This window comes from Diadema antillarum, unplaced genomic scaffold (genome assembly GCF_040938485.1).
Source record: "Diadema antillarum isolate AM-2024a unplaced genomic scaffold, OU_Dant_1.0 seq00000616_RagTag, whole genome shotgun sequence".
Classification (NCBI taxonomy): domain Eukaryota; kingdom Metazoa; phylum Echinodermata; class Echinoidea; order Diadematoida; family Diadematidae; genus Diadema; species Diadema antillarum.
This window is the reverse complement of record NW_027271540.1, coordinates 426,258-446,674: the sequence shown is the minus strand read 5'-3', so window position 1 is coordinate 446,674 and position 20,417 is coordinate 426,258. Positions and strand designations below refer to the sequence as shown.

Sequence of the window (20,417 nt, the reverse complement as noted above, 5' to 3'; positions counted from 1 at the left end):
GAGTTAATGACCTTCTTTATATATTTTTTAAGTATTACAGAAAGAATGAAAAGCTCTAGAATCACGGGCTATTACCTGATTAAGAATTGTCTTTTATTATTCAGGAAACGTACCGTAAATATTAAATAACCAGTGGTCTTCTCATCGTCAAATCAAAGATTGACTCTTTCTGCTTGATCATGTTTGATAGCCCGCGAGGACTGAATGCAAATGTAATAAAAACCCGAGGAAGCATGTATTATCTTCATTTCACTTCGTACAAAATCGTATATATATGACTGGTGCTCAGGAAAAGACGGGGTTTATTGCTTTTGTGAAAGACTGCAGTTTGAATAACCTACATTTTCAGCTATTAGAACCGAAAGGAGAAATACTTGTGCTTGAAAATTTGTTTGTGGTGAGTTTGTATCTGTATGGTACTTTGTCGTCTGCAAGATGACTTCATGAGTGTGTTATTGGAAACGTGGAACAAGAATAAAATGTAGTGACATGGTCTCTGATTGGATGAATAAAACCAAGAGAGAAGCCTACAGGGGTGCAGGAGACGGCTTGTATCGTGTGTAGGTCGACGTCGCCTTTGTGATTTTCTTTTGTGTGTGTCGTCTATTTACTTCCACGATTGAATGACTTCATCGGTGTTACCATTCCATTCTGTGTAGACTTTTCTATGGGATCGAGTCGGATTTAGCATGATGGTACTGTGATTTGTGCTTCTCCGCTGATCTACAGGTTCTTCCTCCGTGTATAGTGTATAGTACGGTTTGCGAAGGCGACAGACTCACTACGCAAAATCTCATAGGGTGCCGGGTACCACTTGATTTCCTGTGGGACTTGCGCACTTCGTTTCTGCAAAAGGAAACTATTAAGGCATTCTTCAGATCAGACCAGGGTTTTGCTTCACATCGAGATTGTCTAAAGAGTCAGGCAGCTTGCCTCGTTCAACCGGAATTATTACTTGTGGTTAATAAAAGGAAGTCGCACTTTTGCTGTTTGACATAGTTTGTTATCGTAATTGAGAGAGTAAAGCAAAGCAAGGAAAACTTTATTATCCCGCTTCGCGATCAAGTAGACTATAAAAAGGAAATATGAATGGTGACGTCCAAGACCCGCGTTTCCTGACCACAACGTCGGCATTCGACAGATTCTTTCCTGCCGACAACTTCGCCTTCGAACCCGACGACAACCTCAACGACGATGTGGAGCAGGGTGAACACCATCCCGGGAAAGGTATGAACGGCACTCCGAGAATCATGCTACAGGATGACGATGAGGATGATGAGTTCAGGAAGAAACCACCAAGTGAAACGCTCTCTAAGATGTCGGAGAAATATTCTTACCCTGACGTGTGTTCCTATTGCCACAAGCTATGGGATAAAACAGGTGAGAAAGAACTTTACCACACTTTATGCACCTGCAATTTTGCGTTATATCTTTAACAGGTACAGATGTCAGTGTTATCATTCTATCAACATTTCAAAAAAAAGTGTCAGATTTGGGGGAAAAACCATAGGCCAATTATTCCGACGTTTATTCAAATTTGGGGCTCTTGCGTCGAGTTGCTTTGACTGCAATTGATTGACAAATTGCCCTTCATCGACAATCACTGTTTTGAGCACTAAACAGCTAGCCGTGATAAAATCAGGTGGGATTCGAACCCATGATCTCCTGATTGCTTGATAGGCGCCATATGCTCAAGACTACCGAACTTTCTTCCGATAGCCGTAAAAGATTCCCCTGATTCTGAATCCTGAACACATCGCAACATGTAACTGTTCATGATTGTAAATCAATGATTCCTGTGCCGAGTTATTTCCATCGCATCTGACTGGCAAAATGACATTCATCGGGGGTAATAATACGATATGCACATATACTTTCCATGTTCTGTCGAGCAGTGATATCATTATCAATAAACGTCCAAAGATCTTTCAGGAAGAATTAAATGGACATGACATGCTGTTTGGCCTGTCTGAGGAATGTTAATGATTGGACTTGACACAATGAAGAAAGTCGGCTGAACACCAGGAAGATACGAGGAAAAAGATGGAGAAGAAAAACTGATCGGTAAAAGAATTAGAGAAAGAGCAAATGGTACAAACCATATTACGTCATAATATTATAATGTGAATTGCTGTAAAGAGGTAAGACGAAAGAAAAAACAAACAGAAGAAGAAAAAGGAAAAGAGAAACCCAAGTAGAAGCATCATGTAACTCGCTGGATTGCACCATAAACACGATAATGTGATGGACACAAACAGAGAACTGAAATATGGCACACCAGCGCAGAAGGAACTAATGTCTGTACAATACCTTGCATAGCAATGAAATAACAAATCGCTGCTTACTAATAGAAAATTACTTTTAGCAGGTGTCCGGACTCTCTAAAATATAATGTTATTATCGCAATTGTATGTATACGTTAATTATTGAAGGAAATCAAACCAAACCCTTACAAAATATTTAGTAACCCTTTACGCAGCCGAAACAAGAAAAACGTAGGTTTTTTTTTCGTCCACCTGTTGATAGGAACGTGTAACCCTATGACTATTTTGTACTCTAAAGCACGCCTAAATATATACCCGCATCTTAAGGGAGTAAGAGTATACCCTACATAAAATTTGAGTAGTATGCCATATACGGTTGTGAATCAAATCGTAATATTTGATATCTATTTTTTCACAGTCCAATGAGTAGATACATAAAATATCAATATCATAACAAGCAGAGAGTGCCAAATCTACGTGGACTTTTCAATGTTAATAGTCAAACGAGGACAGGTTAAAGGAAGAAATCACTGAAGAAAGAAAGCCAAAGCGATATATAGAATACAGTAATCTTGACAGCATTATAAAAGAGCCTGAGAGAGCCACGAATATACCTCAAAGGATGACTGAATGAATTCACCTGTTTGTGTTTCTGTTTAAATCGTAGTTTCACTTGGTATAGAAAAGAAGATCAAATTATAATGATAAAGAAACTTATGCCAGTGACAAAGTAAAGCCGATTTTCTTGATATGGGTTCTAAAACTTTGCGTCGAATGAAGTAACTTATGATATTACATAATTACTTTTTACGCATTACACCTAAACAAAATAATGTTAATAGCGAATGTTGCTGTTGTTGTGAGCGCATTGTTTTATCATGACTGCATGGTCATTACTTAGTATATCACAACTCAAACATTGTTGAAATAGTGAACTTCCCTCTGGGGATAAGCTCCCTAGCGCGTCACTCACAATTAGCGCAGACCCCGAGCTCTGTCTGGCGAAATATAGTAACAGTTGATTATGCCGAATCTTTGCCTCCGACCATAAAGGCATGAAAGAAACTCCTTCAGCAAAGTACTTATCATGGACGCTTCAAGGCAACCCCATTTTTTTTCGTAGTGTAACCTCAGAGAACTTATTTTTCATGTCTGTTTAGCATGCGAAATAATCTTTTATAAGGCCATGATACTGAATGTTTTGAAGAAAAAACAGTTATCATAGTTGTAGAATAAGGCACGGTATGCGATAATCATCCAAGGCCGAAGTTGAATATGCAAAATATGAAACCTGCACTGAGCCATTCTAAAATCTGTTTTCTTGATGGTTTTCTTATAATGTCTTCATGCTCACATAATGTTGTTGCACACCGATGAAAGACCAAGCAGTTTCAACTCGGATCTTAGTTATGAGTGATACCTGAGAAGCTGGAAATACGCACTGTAAAAACATCGGTGTTAGATTTAACACCACGGGTGTTAAATCTAACACCGATCAAACTTCAATAGAGGACCACACCCACAGGTGTTAAAAATGCACTGTGATGGTGTTGAAAAGTGTTCACCTGACACTTCGTGGTGTTAATTTGACACTGTACCTGGTGTTATTTTGACACTGTATTGGTGTTAATTCAAAAATGACACCACATGGTGTTGATTTGATATTTGTTGGTGTTAATATCAATGGTTTAACACCCGTCCAGCTTCAATAAGAGACCACACCAGCTGGTGTTACTTTGGTGTGAATTTATTTTCACATTTTTTCAAAAATCTAGTATTTTAATGTAAAATTCTTGATCATCTTGTTTAAATTAAAAATCAACAAGAAGTGCAGTTACTAAGAAACTCTTCAAAAAACATTTTAAAATTTGGAAATGACACCCGGAGGTGTTAATTTAACACCATAAATGAGCACCGAAAATTTCACACCAGCTCGGTGTTCACTATTTAACACCGGACTTTTTGTAGTGCGTAGGTGATGTACAGCAATCATGAAGGAACTGATGCTTAGGTGTTAGGGTGCTATAACGAAAATGAAAAGAGGTGAAAGACTCCATTATATAGCCATGAATTTGTTAAACCAGTTCGTCTTGACCCGCCACCACGGAAAGGCTGTGAACAACACTCGAAAGGAACCCTGATTGCTATTCAGAATAAAAGAAGAGAGATGGATAAAATGACATATGTTTTGAAAAGTGCTTTGCGGATGCTTTATCTGGCTAAACACTCCAAAGTAAATCTGAAATTCCCTCTCAGACTGTTTCAAAATGACAACTTTAGGGAAAGACAAGGCTTCTTTGTAATTCACATATCAACCCTGACAACAATGATAACAAAATGATCATAATGCATCTTTAGAAAAGCCAACTGCAACGCTAAATCTGATTCATCGTTATCAATTTATAAAGTCAATGCAATTTTTTTCCTTTATCCATGTCCCCCTTCTTTGTCCTCTCCACAATTTTCTGTTCCACTTTATTTCAGTTCGTATCAAAACATGCATAAGCCCTTCATATCAGCATCATCAGTATTATTGTTATTGTTATTATTATCATTATTATCATTATTATTATTATCATTATTATTATTATTGGTATTGTTGTTCTTGTTATCATTATCGTTCTAATTATTGATATCATTATTATTTGTATCATTTTCATTATTAGCTGTAATGTAGTATTAGTAGTGGTGGTGATGGTGGTGGCGATTGTATCCAGTAACAGCTCCAGGTGTATGGTATAATCTAGCATTTGTAAGCGCAGGGAGAAGTGAAAGAATTCACTGTGCCACTGTGATTAATGTTAAGTGATCATTGTTGCTTTCTATCTATTTCATCATCATGCCAATGTAACTCTAGACGTCATCGTCATCATATATTTTCACTGTGGCGATGGTATTTATGTAGAAGAAACTGGTAGCACCAGTGGATCGTGATGGAAAAAGTGGAGAAATTTAATGTAGCTTATTTAGATCACTTCACTAGGTGTTAAGGATGCGTCACCCTACTCAAAAAGGCTTGTATTGATTACTTGGTGTGGTGTTATTCTACCCACTTACACTCCAAAGTATGCTGGTGGGTATCCAGCGCAAAGTGTTTTCGGAGTCCAATTACCAATCCGCGAAATATCAAACCGCGTGCTATCCTATCAAGGATAGAGATTGAAAGTCGAGGTTGTGTTCAAATTTACAGGTAATGGCCAATATCACCAGCAAGATAATTTGAGTGTCGAGCGGATACAGATTGGTCCGTCTGCCCTCATGTTTTCTCTTTTCCTTTGCTCATCTCCACTCCCTCCAAATTCTTTTCACTTTCTTTCGAGTTTTCCTCCTTTCTCCTTTACTTTAGGCTTCTCCATTTTCTACTTCATCTTATACGAATTTCCTCCCACTCTCCTTTAACGTTCCTGTTTCCTCTTTATCTTATATTTTTATTGACATTTATAAATAAGTGTGCATTTTCGTTACGCTTAGTGAAGTATATCGCTAGGTTACGTCATTTATGTCGCACAACCATTCACAAGGCTCAAAATAAATAAATAAATAAATAAATAAATAAAATATATGAATAATAAGTGAATGAATAAATGAATTAATTAATTAATTAATAGATAGGTAGATAAATAAATAAATAAATAAATAAATAAATAAATAAATAAAAGGGGAATGGCAACAGTCAATCAATTCTTGTTACCAACACGCCCAAAAGCTTAACAAAATGCCTATATTGGTCTTATGGTAGGGAGATATTCTCCCTGGTCTTAGTCATCTTTGTCTATTTGTGACACACCGTCAACTGCAGTAAAAACCCCAGTTACTACTTAAACAACATTTTTATCAGGAGTGCTTATTGATAAACTGAGAAATATTCACCGATACTATTCGTTCTACAAGTGGATAAGGAAATTCAATCTCACACGTCATGCAAAGTCTGTTTCTAACTTACTCTCTAAAAAAAGTCGAGTGAAAATATTCACTCTTAAAGGAGTGAATACAACAAATAGTGAATTTAGAGTGAAATTAGAGTGAATTTCGATTGAAAATGTTCATTTTCACTCGTTTTAGAGTGATCTCAGGGATCACTCCAAAATCTTCGAGTGATCCTTGAGGTCACTCCAAAATGAGTGAAAATGAACATTTTCACTCAAAATTCACTCCAATTTCACTCTAAATTCACTCTTTTTTGTATTCACTCCTTTAAGAGTGAATATTTTCACTCGATTTTTTTAAGAGAGTAACAATGTAAAAGCCGACGACATATCAATTTATACTGCCTTATCCAATTCACAGGATTTGACAGGTATATACAAGCACACACCATGCAATGCGCGACTACAGCAAACGCTACTCCAAAGCTCTGTGTTGTCTTACTAGTTTGAAGCATGAAGGGAGTGACCCCTACAATATTCCTTAGAAGAGTTCCATTTCTCTTAAAATGGAAGTGATGATTTCCATCATAAAACATCGAAATCATTGTAGATTTTTGTCTCCTTCAGGACTCTTTATCATCAATCACATACCATACGTTTATTTCTGGTTTGTTATAATTCTTGATTCCATTTTCTTGTATGAACAAACAGCTCACAAAATGTGGTACAGCAATATAGTGTTATGGGTTCTAAGATCAGAGCAATAATTATATGTATGTCATTATCATCATCATTCTCATTATGATTTTATTCGCTTATTACTATGATATCATCAGATGTAATGCCGGTCCAATTCATGGATGTAACATGTGAAAAGTGGGTATCAAATACAGTAAGCAATACGACACGAAATTGTATAGGCACTAAAATTACTCCATACACAGGACTGTAATCAGACATACATTAAAAAGAACCAATGCGTGTTAAATTATATCAATGACGATTTATATTACCTTGATCATTATTTACGTGCCCACAATATCTAATTTAACTAATATGATAGCTTTCTATGTTTCCTCAGATCAGCTTAAGCCCAAAGAAACCTTCCAAACTGAGATTCTGTCAATGTCATCGTCTGTCAATCACTGCTAAATACTAAGTATGATCAACAAATGACATTAGAATTTACCTTTGCATAGACTGAGCATTTATCTGCATGTTTTCCTCCAATGTCTTTTGTTAATTAGTATTTTAGAAGTAATTGACAGGTCATGTAATTGACAAACTCTTGCTTCGGAAGGTCATCTGCATATGGGCGTATCCAACGGATCTGCATGGAGAAAACAGGAAATTAGTATAAATTGTATGACAGGTATTTAGGTATTCATTTGGCCACACAATAGTGATGTTGAGGGTATCATAAACCAACACAAGTAAGCATGAATTTGCATTGCATAGGTCCTTAAGTACCATGGGTCTGGAGGGACATGATTTGTAAAGTTGATATCTCATTGGCCTGTAGGAGACTAACTGTACAGGTGGCGACCTGTGGATAGCGACTCAGGTCTCGGCGACGCGTCTCGCCGACGTCTCATGGAAACTAGCGCTGGGTTTTCAGGTAGTCGCAGGAGAATCGAACATGGTCAGCTGTTTGCAGGAGACTTTGTCCAGTCTCCAGCTCGGAGACGTCTCCGCGACGTGACGGTCTCCATCGGTTGCGGCCACGTCGTGGAGACTGATTTTGTCCGTGACGTCTCCGCAACCTTGCGGAGACCCATGGTGGCCTATATGAGCGATGATGTTATGATGTCGCAGATATATTCGTCTCCGCAACTAGGCAGTCGTCTCGGAAAAATCTCTGCGTCTTCCAGGCAATTTAAGTCGTCACCTTCCGGTCTGCAGTCGCTTTGTCGGTGAGACCAAAAACCGCTTTTTGGTCTTCCGAATCGAAAAAGTCGTCGCAACTGATCAGTCGCAACAGTTGCGGCGACTTCTCCGCCAGTGAGATGGGTCCTTTAGACATTGTCCAATTAAAATAAAAGGGTATTTAGATGCACTGGTCAGAAATCGAACTCACAATCTTCTGTGTAGGAATCCAGAGCCTTAACCATTACACCGCAGTGTCCCTCTACCGCGGTGCTCCCACAGTGACTGTTTTATCGCAGGTAACCACGGTAAATTTTGATGAGACAAAAAGTGGATAAACCTGTCTCTTTGATATTTTGATTCCAGGAACCACGGAGATGATTTCACCCTGCGAGTGTCCGCGGTCTAAGCTCCACGTCCACGAATCGTGCCTAAAGACGTGGTTGAAGGAGAGTGGCAAAGTTCGATGTCGAGAATGCAATTCGGCCTACAGCGACCAGAAGGAGAAACAACAGAGGGCCGAGTCGGTAAGTTGCTTTATGCTTTAACGCGAAATAAAAGAATGACTTTCCGAAGATGACCGCGACTTTCTGCTAAAATTCAACGCGACGCACAACCAGAAAGAGCTGACATTCAATCTTCAATTGTACTGACAACGATACTGCATTATATGACGATATCATTTTCAATACTCAGCCCTGAGACAGCTTAGCAGGAAGAAAAGTGTTGTGAGAAGTTTACGACACCGCGGCATTTTTGGGTTACGAAAATTGTTTCCCCTTGGACAAAAGCTCAATAGATTTTAGAACACTTTACGAGTAAAGAACAACGTTTCCTTTCTGAATCTGTTGCAGTCACATCAACAATGTGTTTTAAGATATGTGGGAAAACGAGAAAATCGTTGCTATTTTTTCTTAGAATCTATCTCAAAACATATTGAACATTAAAGGAAACCGAAACCCAATGCCAAAAGAGAAATGTGGATTGAGTGAAAGCAACAACATTAGTAGAATGCATCAATGAAAGTTTGAGGAAAATCGGACAATCGATGCAAAAGTATGCATTTTTAAAGTTTTGGTGTTGGAACCACTGGATAGCGAGACTACTAGAGTTCATGAAGTCATGTGTGGACAACAATATTAAGAAAAATACAAGTAAAGGAAATTCCAAAAAGAAATACTTTTTTATGAAATTTACATTTCTTTTTATAAACTTGATACTGACCTTATGCCAAAGGTTGTAATTATTCCCCCTACTTTCTGAAAGCGGTTAGTCAAGTGCTCTTTCATTATGCTAGGAGAAAAACGAGCTCATGTTAAATTTTCTTTATATTTTCTTTGTTTTCCGCCCATGATGTCATACTCTCAAGTAGTGTCCCCATCCAGTGGGTCTAACAAAAAACTTTAACAAATCATAACTTTTTAACCGATTGTTCGATTTTCCTAAACTTTTTACTAATGTATTCTACTAATGTTGCTGCTTTCACTGAGTCCACATTCTCTTTTGGTTTTGGTTTCCTTTTAAGACAAAAAAAAAAAAATGTGCATATTATGTAAACGGTGCGACAATCACGTGACCAAAATGGCTACCTTATGGCGACGGGTACTGTTCGTTATTCCGAAGGTTCGCTATTCCGAAGGGTCGTTAATCCGAAACACGCAAATTCCCTATACCTAGAGGTTCGTTAATCCTAACATGAAAAAGGGTTCGTTGATCCGAAAATTTGTGGCGTTATTCCGAAGGTTCGTTATTTCGAAGATTGGTTAATCCGACAATGAAATTCAGAACAATGAACCTTTGGAATAACGAATCTTAGGAATAAAGAGCCTTCGGAATAACGAACCTTCGGAATAACGAGCTGTAACCATGGCGACCGTAGGATGTCATGCTATTCAAATCATTATCCCTTTGTGTCATCAGCGGTCCACTGATTTACTGTTTCTATCCCAATGGCTTTCTTTGTCATTTTGACTTTCAAGTCATTCTCTCGAAATCTCTTCATCATGAATGTGTAAGAAATATCTTGAAACTCCGAAAATACATTTGACAATGAAAATGATCATCGAAATTTTATTTTATTTATCTTTCAAAGGCAATATTTTATTCAACCACACTGTATAAAAATCTTCTGTGATGAATAGATCTGTATCACTTGTAAATAATCACTTTTAAATGTACATGTTGTCCTGTAAAATGATAACTCAAATTGCAGACTTTTTGTCGTCGGGATTGATTGTACAGTACTGGTTGAGGTGGGGATTCATGTTTTGCACATTCCTAAGTGAGATAATGAGAAAGCTCTTATGAAATATGAAAGAGCATGTAATTTTAAGAAGGGTTCAACGTTTATTTGATGAAAACTGGTTTTCAAATAGCTGAGATATCCAAAAAAGTGATAATAATAAAAGGCGACATGCCACAACTTTATTAGGATCTCTCTCTTTCACCTTGTTTTTGGATATCTCAGCCATTTCAAAACCGATTTTCATCAAATAAACTTTTGATACCCCATGGAATTGCATGCTCTTTGACATCTCATAGAGTGGTTTCTGAATATCTTGCAAAACATTAAAAGCTAAATCCTCGCCTCAACCAGAACTGTACACACCCTTTAAAGAGTCCTTGCCATTAAAATGACAAAAGTCATACACACTTCACGTCATTGTTGACCTTTGCAATAATATCGTCATGATAGTATGGCCAAACATCCCTAGGAGGAGTGTGTTATTGATCTACCGGATTTGAGTAAACTACATTACTAATATAAGTTCAAGTAGAACCCAGAACAGTAGCTCTTCTATATTCTCATACATCAACCCAGAGAGTGTTTGACGTCGAAAATTTTTTAAGTTTAAGGTTGAATGATTTTTTTTTTCTCAAAGCAGGGTCAAAGTCCTGTTTTAGCTCAATTTCGACATCGATTATAGTATGATTCTTTTTTAATTGAAAAAAAAAAAAACTTCTTGCCTAGTATTCCATCAAGTAACCTGCAGCAGCTCATTTTGCTTTGTATTTCAAACCTCCTTTCTGTTTGGTCTTGTCCCTAAATCACAACTTTCCGCAAAATACTCGCAGACCAGAATATAAGTCTTTACGCCATCCATACAATTTCTGTTTCATAAACACACAGACACACACATACACGCATTATGTGATTATATACCAAATGTTCCTTCTCAGGAAGTTGTCCATCAGGTAAATAATACATTCTGTTTCGTGGAGTTTTGATACCAACCATCGTACTTACTACGCGTTATCGTACACAACATCAAAGTCCTTGAGAGATGGTGGTGCAGCGAGGTGGTGAGAGTTTTACATTTCGTCTTGCCTCGAAAAGAATCTTCCCACTAAATGGGTCTAACTTTCCAAAGATGCTATCTACTATTGATTGTAACCTCTCTGAAAGAAAAGTGGACCTGCCTAAAAAAAAAAAAAAAAAACTACGCTAGGTTGCGACAGATACCCAAGTATGTCCCCAATCAAGAATTGTGTGTATCTAAGTCAAAGTTATGATGATCAACTCTTCCCCTGTCTTCAACGAACTCTTTCTCACCCACCAGGTCGTCCAGCAAGCCAACATGTGTATCATCGTGGTTCTCATGCCCCTTGGTACTGTCATGGTAGTCACCGCGTGCCTTCTCCTCGACACCATCAGGTCCGCCCAAGCCAAGCGGGCGTCTGGTGAGGAGACCGACTACCTGGGCATCCCGCCAGTCAGCTTTGGATTCCTAATGATCTTTATGTTCTGTCTGATCCTCCTAGCTGTCTGTGCCACTCGCTCGTTCATGGGCGGCAACAACAACAACAACTCCGACCAGATGATGTTGTCAAAAATATGACCCAGTCAAACATCCATATCCTTAATGCCAGGTCTTTCGGTGTTCACTTTTCTTTTAACTAAGTTTGGAGTTTTTGTAATCATCCAGACACTTTCTACGTTATATAAACAGTTTGAGGTGCTTCTACAGAGCTGGGAAATCTTGCAGAAAGTTATAAAGCTCACCCTTGTCTTCCAATGCAGATGTGGCCTTCGATTTATAACACCTTCCAAAGTAAATCATCTCTCAGCTGAACTCCAGCAATATCTGATCAGAGTTATTTGACCACATGATTCGTATATCATATTTCATCCACGTCCTGCAGATACATGGACTTACGAATAAGAAAAAGCAAAGTACAATATCTATACAGTATTTACTGATTCAATATTGTAGTATAATTATTTTCACTTCAAAGTCACTCTATAGCGTTGCGTGTATCATGGTAATTAAACGTATGTTTCTGTAAATCGTGGACTTACCAGCTGACCAAGATACGGTATCCATGGTCAACAATTCATTACTCAGAGCAACTCAATATCTTTGCGTTTTTTTTTTGTTTTTTTTTTCGTAGAAATCAGTGGAAACTCATCAAATTGTATACCGCAGATTGTTATATACACATTGTATCGGTAAAGCTCTTCACTGGATTTGTACAGCATGGTATTATGTTTTCCGTGTTTGCAGAGATAGGGAACGCTATATATAAGAAAAGAAAAGAATACCAGCTTACAGGAGTCCAGTTCGTGTAATATGTAATTAAAGTAAAACCCGTCCATATAGCGCGGCTTAACCAAAATGAAACGAAAAGAGTGGCTGTTACAGACAATAATGGCTGGCATAGACAGATGGCCGCTATAGGGCAGGTTTGACTGTATTATGTCTAACTCTGATAAATTATTTGGAGTTTATGGACTCGGGAGTGATATACAAAGTGTGTCATTACATCTGAAGCTAATTCAGAACGTTGTTTTTTTTTTAATCACAAAGTGGTAACTCTTTTGTAGCATGGGTTTACCACACACATAATTATATATTGTATCTCTTCATGTGCCACGAATACATTAGCCACTGCCCATCAGCCACCAGCCAATGGTCTGCCATTGGAGGGTAATTGTTGCTTAGAGTGGGTGGGTGGTGCACAGAGTGGTTCCTTTTATGATTTTTGTCTTTAAAGGCGGTACTCATCTTTTCTAAACTATACAAACTACCATCGTCCAAGGAGAGCACTTGTATCGTATTATATTACTATACACGTGTCAAATTTCTAATAACTAATATAGGCCTATCTATATCAATACTATATGTTCAGACGTGAGCCAGCGTGAGTATAGTTATCCTACGTAATTTTCTCTCAACTTAGCTGGAAATGAAATGAGTCTTTTAGATACTCGTAGATCACATGTATGTTTATCTGATTTAGTCAAATGTTACCGTGATACAACCGAATGAAAGTTGCGACATGTATGATAAACATTGTATGGCCAAAGAGAGAGTTGTCTGTGCTGATGAGGGCCAGTCAAAGACCATTCTCCCGAGATTATCAGAAGAATTTGACTGCAATTCACTTCCAAAGTAAACTCATCACTGATAGTGGTAGTATGAATTCAATTAGATATGTCAATGTATCTCCTGTATATCAATGTATCTACTCATGTATCGTTCCTGAAGACGTATCATTTTCATGTGTTTAAAAATTTACAAACTGTTGAATGTCATCTCAAAGAAATAAGTGCCTATTAACTGGAGTTACAGCTTGTACAGCAGCTGTCAGTATTTGGACGGCATGCACCGTTCATGTTGTTGTCAGTCAGTAATGATGTAAAGTTATATATAGACGGAACGTCATCAAGCGGTAAATAAATCAACTCGACAACAATGACAATTGTTCTGACAGCAAACTGGCAAAGTCATATCACATCTCATATTCTTTTTTCCTTTTTGATTTTGACAAACGATGTTACAGCGTACTAGGGATTCATTCAGGGCAAGTTTTCTTGTATGATTGTGACATAATTGCCTTTTTTGGCTGTATCAATAAACCCATATGCTTCCATTACTCAAATATACGTATGCCAGATGCACTGTGCATTGATTGCTGTTTGACAGCTAGAACTGGATATAATGTGTGTGTATACTGTATAATTATGTTACTTGTGGATCTGTGCTGTGTACACGTTATGGAATGGCGCTTTTAGTGACACGGAATGTATGGGCTTGTCGTAGGCTGATTTATTGTGTGCATGCATCGAGGCATGGTAACTTCATAGAAGTTTGCTCATCTTTGGCAAAAGTCTAGCAAAACATGACTTGTTATTTTTTTCATTCTCAGTAGAGTGCTACAAACAGTACAATGATTTTTGTGGGCTAGAAAGGTGTATTACCTGCATTGTTAACATGTAACCTAGAAATGTTTGACCTCGATGAAAAGACTCAGGGTAGTTGACAAAAGTAGACAATGTCTTTCACAATATTTTGAGTCGCTGTACTCTCTTTAGGAAGTAAATACTGCCATACTGGAACTACAGAGAATAAACTTTAGATTATAATTCGAGGGATATACTTATAAAGGGTGTATCCATACTTGCATGGAAAACTTGGTGGAATATTATACATAGTCCGAAAGAAGCGAATGTACAAATTTCCGTCAGTGACAACTCAAACACCAACTTCACTTTTGTAACTGTCGTATGGAACAAAGACTGTATAGAGATGATATTAAAATTGGAGCTACATTTTGTACACGCTGTTGTCTTCCAGTGAAAATGCTAGACAGGCTCCTTATGTGTTTAGACCTATACATGGAGGGTTTTTTTTTACAAATATTTTGTATACAGTTATGTATGTATGTATGTATGTATGTATGTATGTATGTATGTATGTAAACACTTAACAGTAATATGTAAAAATCATATTTTGCTACGATATAGTTATGGTCTACATGTATATGAAAGAGGAATTCCTTTTTACATGGTGTGTAATAAAATGATACCTTTTCAAATGCGATATTTTTGCGTCGTCTTTCATGGTCATGTTTTTGCTGTTTCTGTTTCTTACACAAAACGTCTGTATTTGTCATGAGGTCGTGTAAGAGAGACAGATATAGACAGTCATATATATATATATATATATATATATATATATAGTAAACATATAATTATAAATATATATATGCATATAATACATATATATATATAATTATATATATATATATGTATATATATATATATATCAGAGAGAGGGGGAGGGAGAGAGATGGCTCTACGATCAAACAGGGTTTCATGGCGGTCTATGGCCTTGCGTACACTGACCGATGAAGTTTGAAACTTGGCGCCAACTGTAACACAGTTTGCTGTGCTCTGGGTAAGGAGTGTCCAGCAGCAGAACCAGTTCCAATACAGACAATATTGAATTTGCTACTGAAGAGAAAAATAATATATTTAGAATATGTTTAGTGTTGTCTTTTTCTTTTAGTATGGTATGTTTTATACACTATTTTCTTTGTTGAAAATGAAAAGCAATAAATCAAATGAAAAGATATGAAGGTAAGTTCGTAGAAAACCCCGAAGTTTATAGGCAGGTATGTATGCTTCACCCGTTGCAACCATGCGCTCACTAATCCGATCTCAGCACGTTGCACGTTAATAGGCTCTATCTAAATTCTTTGGTTCTACTCCACCTTTGCATAGCAGTGAAACGGGGCAGAGAGGGTGAGGGTTCAATGCAAGCCTTTCTATTGTACTCTGCTGGTATACAAACGAGTTCAAGGTTGGGTAGCTGAACTAAATACGTCCTGATTGGAGGTGACGCGCATGACAACCTTGCGCTCTTCTATCAAAACAGTTTTTCTCTTACAGATATATTGTAGGTGTCTTTGCTAGGTCAGATAAGATTTTAAACACACACACACACACACACAAACTGGCAGGATTTTTTTTTTCTGTTACGCAGTTTTCTTATGATATGCCTCAATGTTTAGTATTAATTGCCCGAGAAAAATCAAGATAACCAACCGAAGTAAACAAACTATGCCTTATTTTGCGTCTTGTTTAAGTATTAAATTGTGCTTAGTGTACGAGTCAATTTTCGCAAAATATGAGAATAAAGGTACATTGTACCTGTATATTTAATTCATCTACACTCACTCGTCTTCTGACAATCAGTGCCTTTTTTTCCAGACCACATGCAAGCAGCACAATACAGGCATATACGCACGTACGCATACAGCCACATGCCTTTTAAGTTAAACTGTTGCGCATTAAAATTATGACATTAAATACATGTACATCGTATTACCACCAAAATGGACGACAACCCCCTCCCCCGCTGCTTCTTAACTTCCATATTTCATGCCAGTAAGAAATACAGTACGTGCACCCCTGGCTTTTGACTTCTTTTGAGGGTATTACAGGTGTGATAAAATCAGCGATGACAAGGATGTCGCATGAAACCAAGTTTCTTAAAACTTTTCACAGTTGTGTTTTACGCTTTCATCAGCTTCATTAGTCTGTTATACAATTGTATACTGTATGTAACACACGCACGCATTATGTGTGTATGTAATTATATGAATTATATCTATGTATATTTCTATAATTTCACATGACAAAGACATTCATCATGACTGTATACAACAAAACTTGTACAATGAGCAATGTTTAATCAACTAATAAAGAAATCAGTGGGTGACCCAAAACATGTATAGTTTACATTAAACAAACATGCACACACACAAACAGACACAAAGGTGTTAGAAATAAGTGTTGTAGAGTTTGCATCAGATGGTGACACATCTTCATGTATTTCCGCCCTCCAGTCTTTTCTTCATTAGTGAAAAAACAACAAAAAGCAAACTTCCACTTGTCCTTTTTTTTTTCTTTTTAGCCTGTTGGCTTTAATGAAGTGACAAACTATGTCTTTGAAATATCATAAAGTGACATTACTTTATTTTCCTCCTCATCAACTGACATATAAAACACTTACATTACAAAACAAATATAAATACATTGGAACCATAACACAAGTACATTTACATTTTTATGCTAACTTGTCACATGCAATATAATATGGCTGTAGATATATATGACTTTTGCTATTTTCACACTCATTAAATGCTTAAATATACATGTATTCTGAAGTGACTTTTGGCAAATTTCCAATGGAGCAGAAGAGAAAATCAAGTCTGGCTTTCAAGCATGACAGGCTCTTTTCTACACCATGTATCAATGCTTCCACAACGTCATTGTGACTTTTCCACCCTAAATTGGTTTCTGTCAGTCTGTAGTAACAGGAGCTCTAAGACAAAACATCAGATAAAGATGTGTTGGCTTTCTGGGGGGCAACCAATATCATGATTAATGCATTCTCAAGATCTTGCTGTTTTAGCCTTCACAGCTAGTCATTCTGTTTCAATGAATAAACCAGATTCTAAAAAATCTTCATGTCATCATGCATACCAATCAAGTTACAGCTTAGTCAGATTGTAAAAACATGGCATTCCTGTCAGGTTGGAGAATTTTATAAACATGTTCTACATTTGGGAGTTTTTTGTTTTGTTTTGTTTTTACATGTCACTCAGATAAAGAGTTGGGATTTTCTCTAACTTAAATTAAGCAACTGCTTCCCTCTGATGGTGATTATTTTTTCATCCTCTGTTTGTTCTTTACCTTTTGTTTTTGCAATGGGGGAAATAGAGTGACATCTGATGTAATGCAATCCTCAAATTGACAATGCCTATTGACAGTGACAAGCTTTATCCAGTTCTTAGCAGGATGAGCTCATATTGGGGTGAGCATTCTCTATCTATGGCTCAAAGGAGGATCTGTGTGCTGTTTAGCAGATTTCAACCTAAAACATCTCTTAAACGAGAAATTCTCCTGCCTAGATCCCCTAGCAAACTAGAGACTGTGATTGCATGAACACACATGCGATGCAGATGTATGTGTATTAAATGTGAATACACGTGTAGTATAATTTTATACATTGTATCACAGGTTCAAAGTGCGATGATCCCTCAAGGACCCTGGAAGCTTTAGGGTTACAAATGCTTCCTGGTGGTATCATAGCCTTTGTACTTTTGCACATACATGTATACAGTACAAACGGGTAAAGCTAAATCTTAAGCGGGAAACAGACATCAGGAGCTGGAGAAATTAAAACTCAAGCAGGAGAGTGGGAGATTTTGAGATACATTGTAATGGCCTCAAAGCTAGGGATCTCGTGCAGAAAGCAAAACAGTTGCAGTCTCTGCTGTTTGTAGGAGTGAGTAATTACAAATGATAAGTAGAAGTTTGGTTCAATCAATATAGCAATGAACACATGAGACATTTTTATGTCCACCTTATGCAGGACATTCCTTAGTCAAAGACCATAACAGGCAGTCATACTTTCTGCTATGTCAGTCAATTCTTTCAAGAAGCAAACTGCAATTTTACCACACTCTGCCCAGATCAGCACAAGACCTGTCCCCTGAGATACAGCACTTTGCATAGAGTTTAAACATCAAACGCTTTATGCCACCAGCAAAGAGCAAAGGATGGTAGGCATGAGTAACCACAACTATGAATGCTCAAATACGAGGAATCTTGTTTTCTTAAATTTGGTATGTTTGTTTGTCAGGGCCCTGTTATACTAAATGTTTAAATCAAACATATGCCACAAACAGCTCAAGAAATCAAACATTTATGTTTGATATCAAATTCATTGCATAAATGCTTACATTTTAGTTCAAACATAAAGATCACATGCATTATTGGTCGATCCGAACTCTCTTTGACTCCCTTTAATCAATGCAATTTAAGTCTAATAAAAAGCCTGGCTTGTTGTCTACGTGTAATTCTAATTTATGTTTGATCGTAAGTTAAGCTTTATGCAACAGGGCTTTATTCTGACATCAATCTGACACAAAACTGTATTGCGTTTTCCCATGCAGTTCACAAGGATTGAACAGAAGATGCCATCACCTGACATTAAAACTATATTGAAACCAGAGACAAATATGTTCTCACCAGAGACTCCAACCCCAATCACCTTCTGATCTGGAGATTCTCCCGCCTGAAACCCCGAGCAAACGGGAGACTCAAAGTTTATGTGTGCGAAGCGCGAAGTTCCTAGGGTTCTAGATGCTCTCTTGTGCTATCTAAGGTTTATTTTTTCAACATACAATAGCAATAAGTAAGAAATCCTTTCCAACGGGAGACACAGAGCCAGGGCCGGAGAAATTAAATCTCAAGCGGGAGAACTGGAGATTTTGCAAAAATGGGTTTTCGGCGGGAGATCTCCCGTCGAAAACGGGAGAGTTGGAGTCTCTGTCTCATGGATTCACACTGTGCATGAGGAAAGTGGAATTCTACTTCTACAGAATAACATTATGAGATCACCGTATCACATGTGATTATTTAGATTTATATGTGCATTTTTCACACAAGAAATGAAAGACCTTCAGTGCAAAAAGGACACATCACACAGATCTTTCTGTAATACCAGACTGCACTGCAGTCATAGAGAAATCCTCGAAAATGCTGAACACAAACTTGACTCCCAGAAGTAATGACAAGTGACTGTGATGGAATAATCATTCAAAAACTTTAAGGTGCAAAGTAAAAATATCTCAGTGCTAAAGTAAAAAGTGGAAATGAAATCTCTCATTTGAGTTTGGTCTCAATATCAACATTCTTGATCATCTAAACCAACCCATACAATCTGTTCTTTAACATAAACATTTATTCTTCAGTCATTCAGCAGTAAGGTGTGTCTATAGATATTTTAGACAGACAGGCAGTATCAACTATTGTATGTTACTGCATTGATCACAACAGTACTTATACATGTAGTATAAAAATGCAAAATATTATACATCTATCAATTTCAAGGTGATTCTCTGCTGAACAAAAATAAGTGACTTTTGTCACCAATACAATAAAAGATCAAGGCACCTATGGAAACAAAAATCTTGCAACACAAGATTATATCATAAACAGGGGACAATGTTGCGGCAAAAAGTTATGCTAATTATAGACTTCTCATTAAAATCATTTGTCATTTTGATTGTTATCAATATTCTACATAACTGCAGCAAAATTGTCACTGCAGTAAAAACAATGATGATAATATTTGTGGTAGTATTCATGCAATAGCCACAGCAGGCAACTCAATCCAAGTTCAAGAAAAACACCAATGGCCATATACAACCTTTCAAAACATTTATCATATTCCACATCAAAGCAGATTATTTCTATGGTAGAAAGACAAATGGACCCAAAGTGAATATAATTTGCAACCCTCAAAACAACCTGCAACCAATTGTAGCAATGGAAGAAATTTATCCAGCATACTACTGAGTTTATAAAGATGAAACAAGTTCAAGTAAGAGTTTTTGTATTTCCTGTCTAACTATTAAAAAGGTTACATCTTTCGCTAATCCTCAGATCTTTGAATGTGCTATGGATGACCATACAATTTTTTTTTATACACAATTTTCTCATTTTATCAGTCTTTCTGCCTTTCCTATGATACCCAGGTTACAGAATGACAGTTAAATGATGGTCCAATTATCATTAAAGCTGAACTTAGTTTCCTTTCCTTTCTTTTTCCTGAATGTACAA

General features: G+C 37.2%; 1 protein-coding gene across 1 annotated transcript; it reads left to right on the top strand.

The window, feature by feature from the left end:
* The first annotated feature begins 1,074 nt into the window (after positions 1 to 1,074).
* Positions 1,075 to 12,115, top strand: LOC139735987 (uncharacterized). Its single transcript, XM_071646740.1, has 3 exons — positions 1,075 to 1,380; positions 8,363 to 8,523; positions 11,557 to 12,115. The coding sequence occupies exons 1-3, from the start codon at positions 1,086 to 1,088 to the stop codon at positions 11,833 to 11,835; spliced, it is 735 nt and encodes a 244-aa protein (XP_071502841.1). The 5' UTR covers positions 1,075 to 1,085; the 3' UTR covers positions 11,836 to 12,115.
* The last annotated feature ends 8,302 nt before the right edge of the window (positions 12,116 to 20,417 follow it).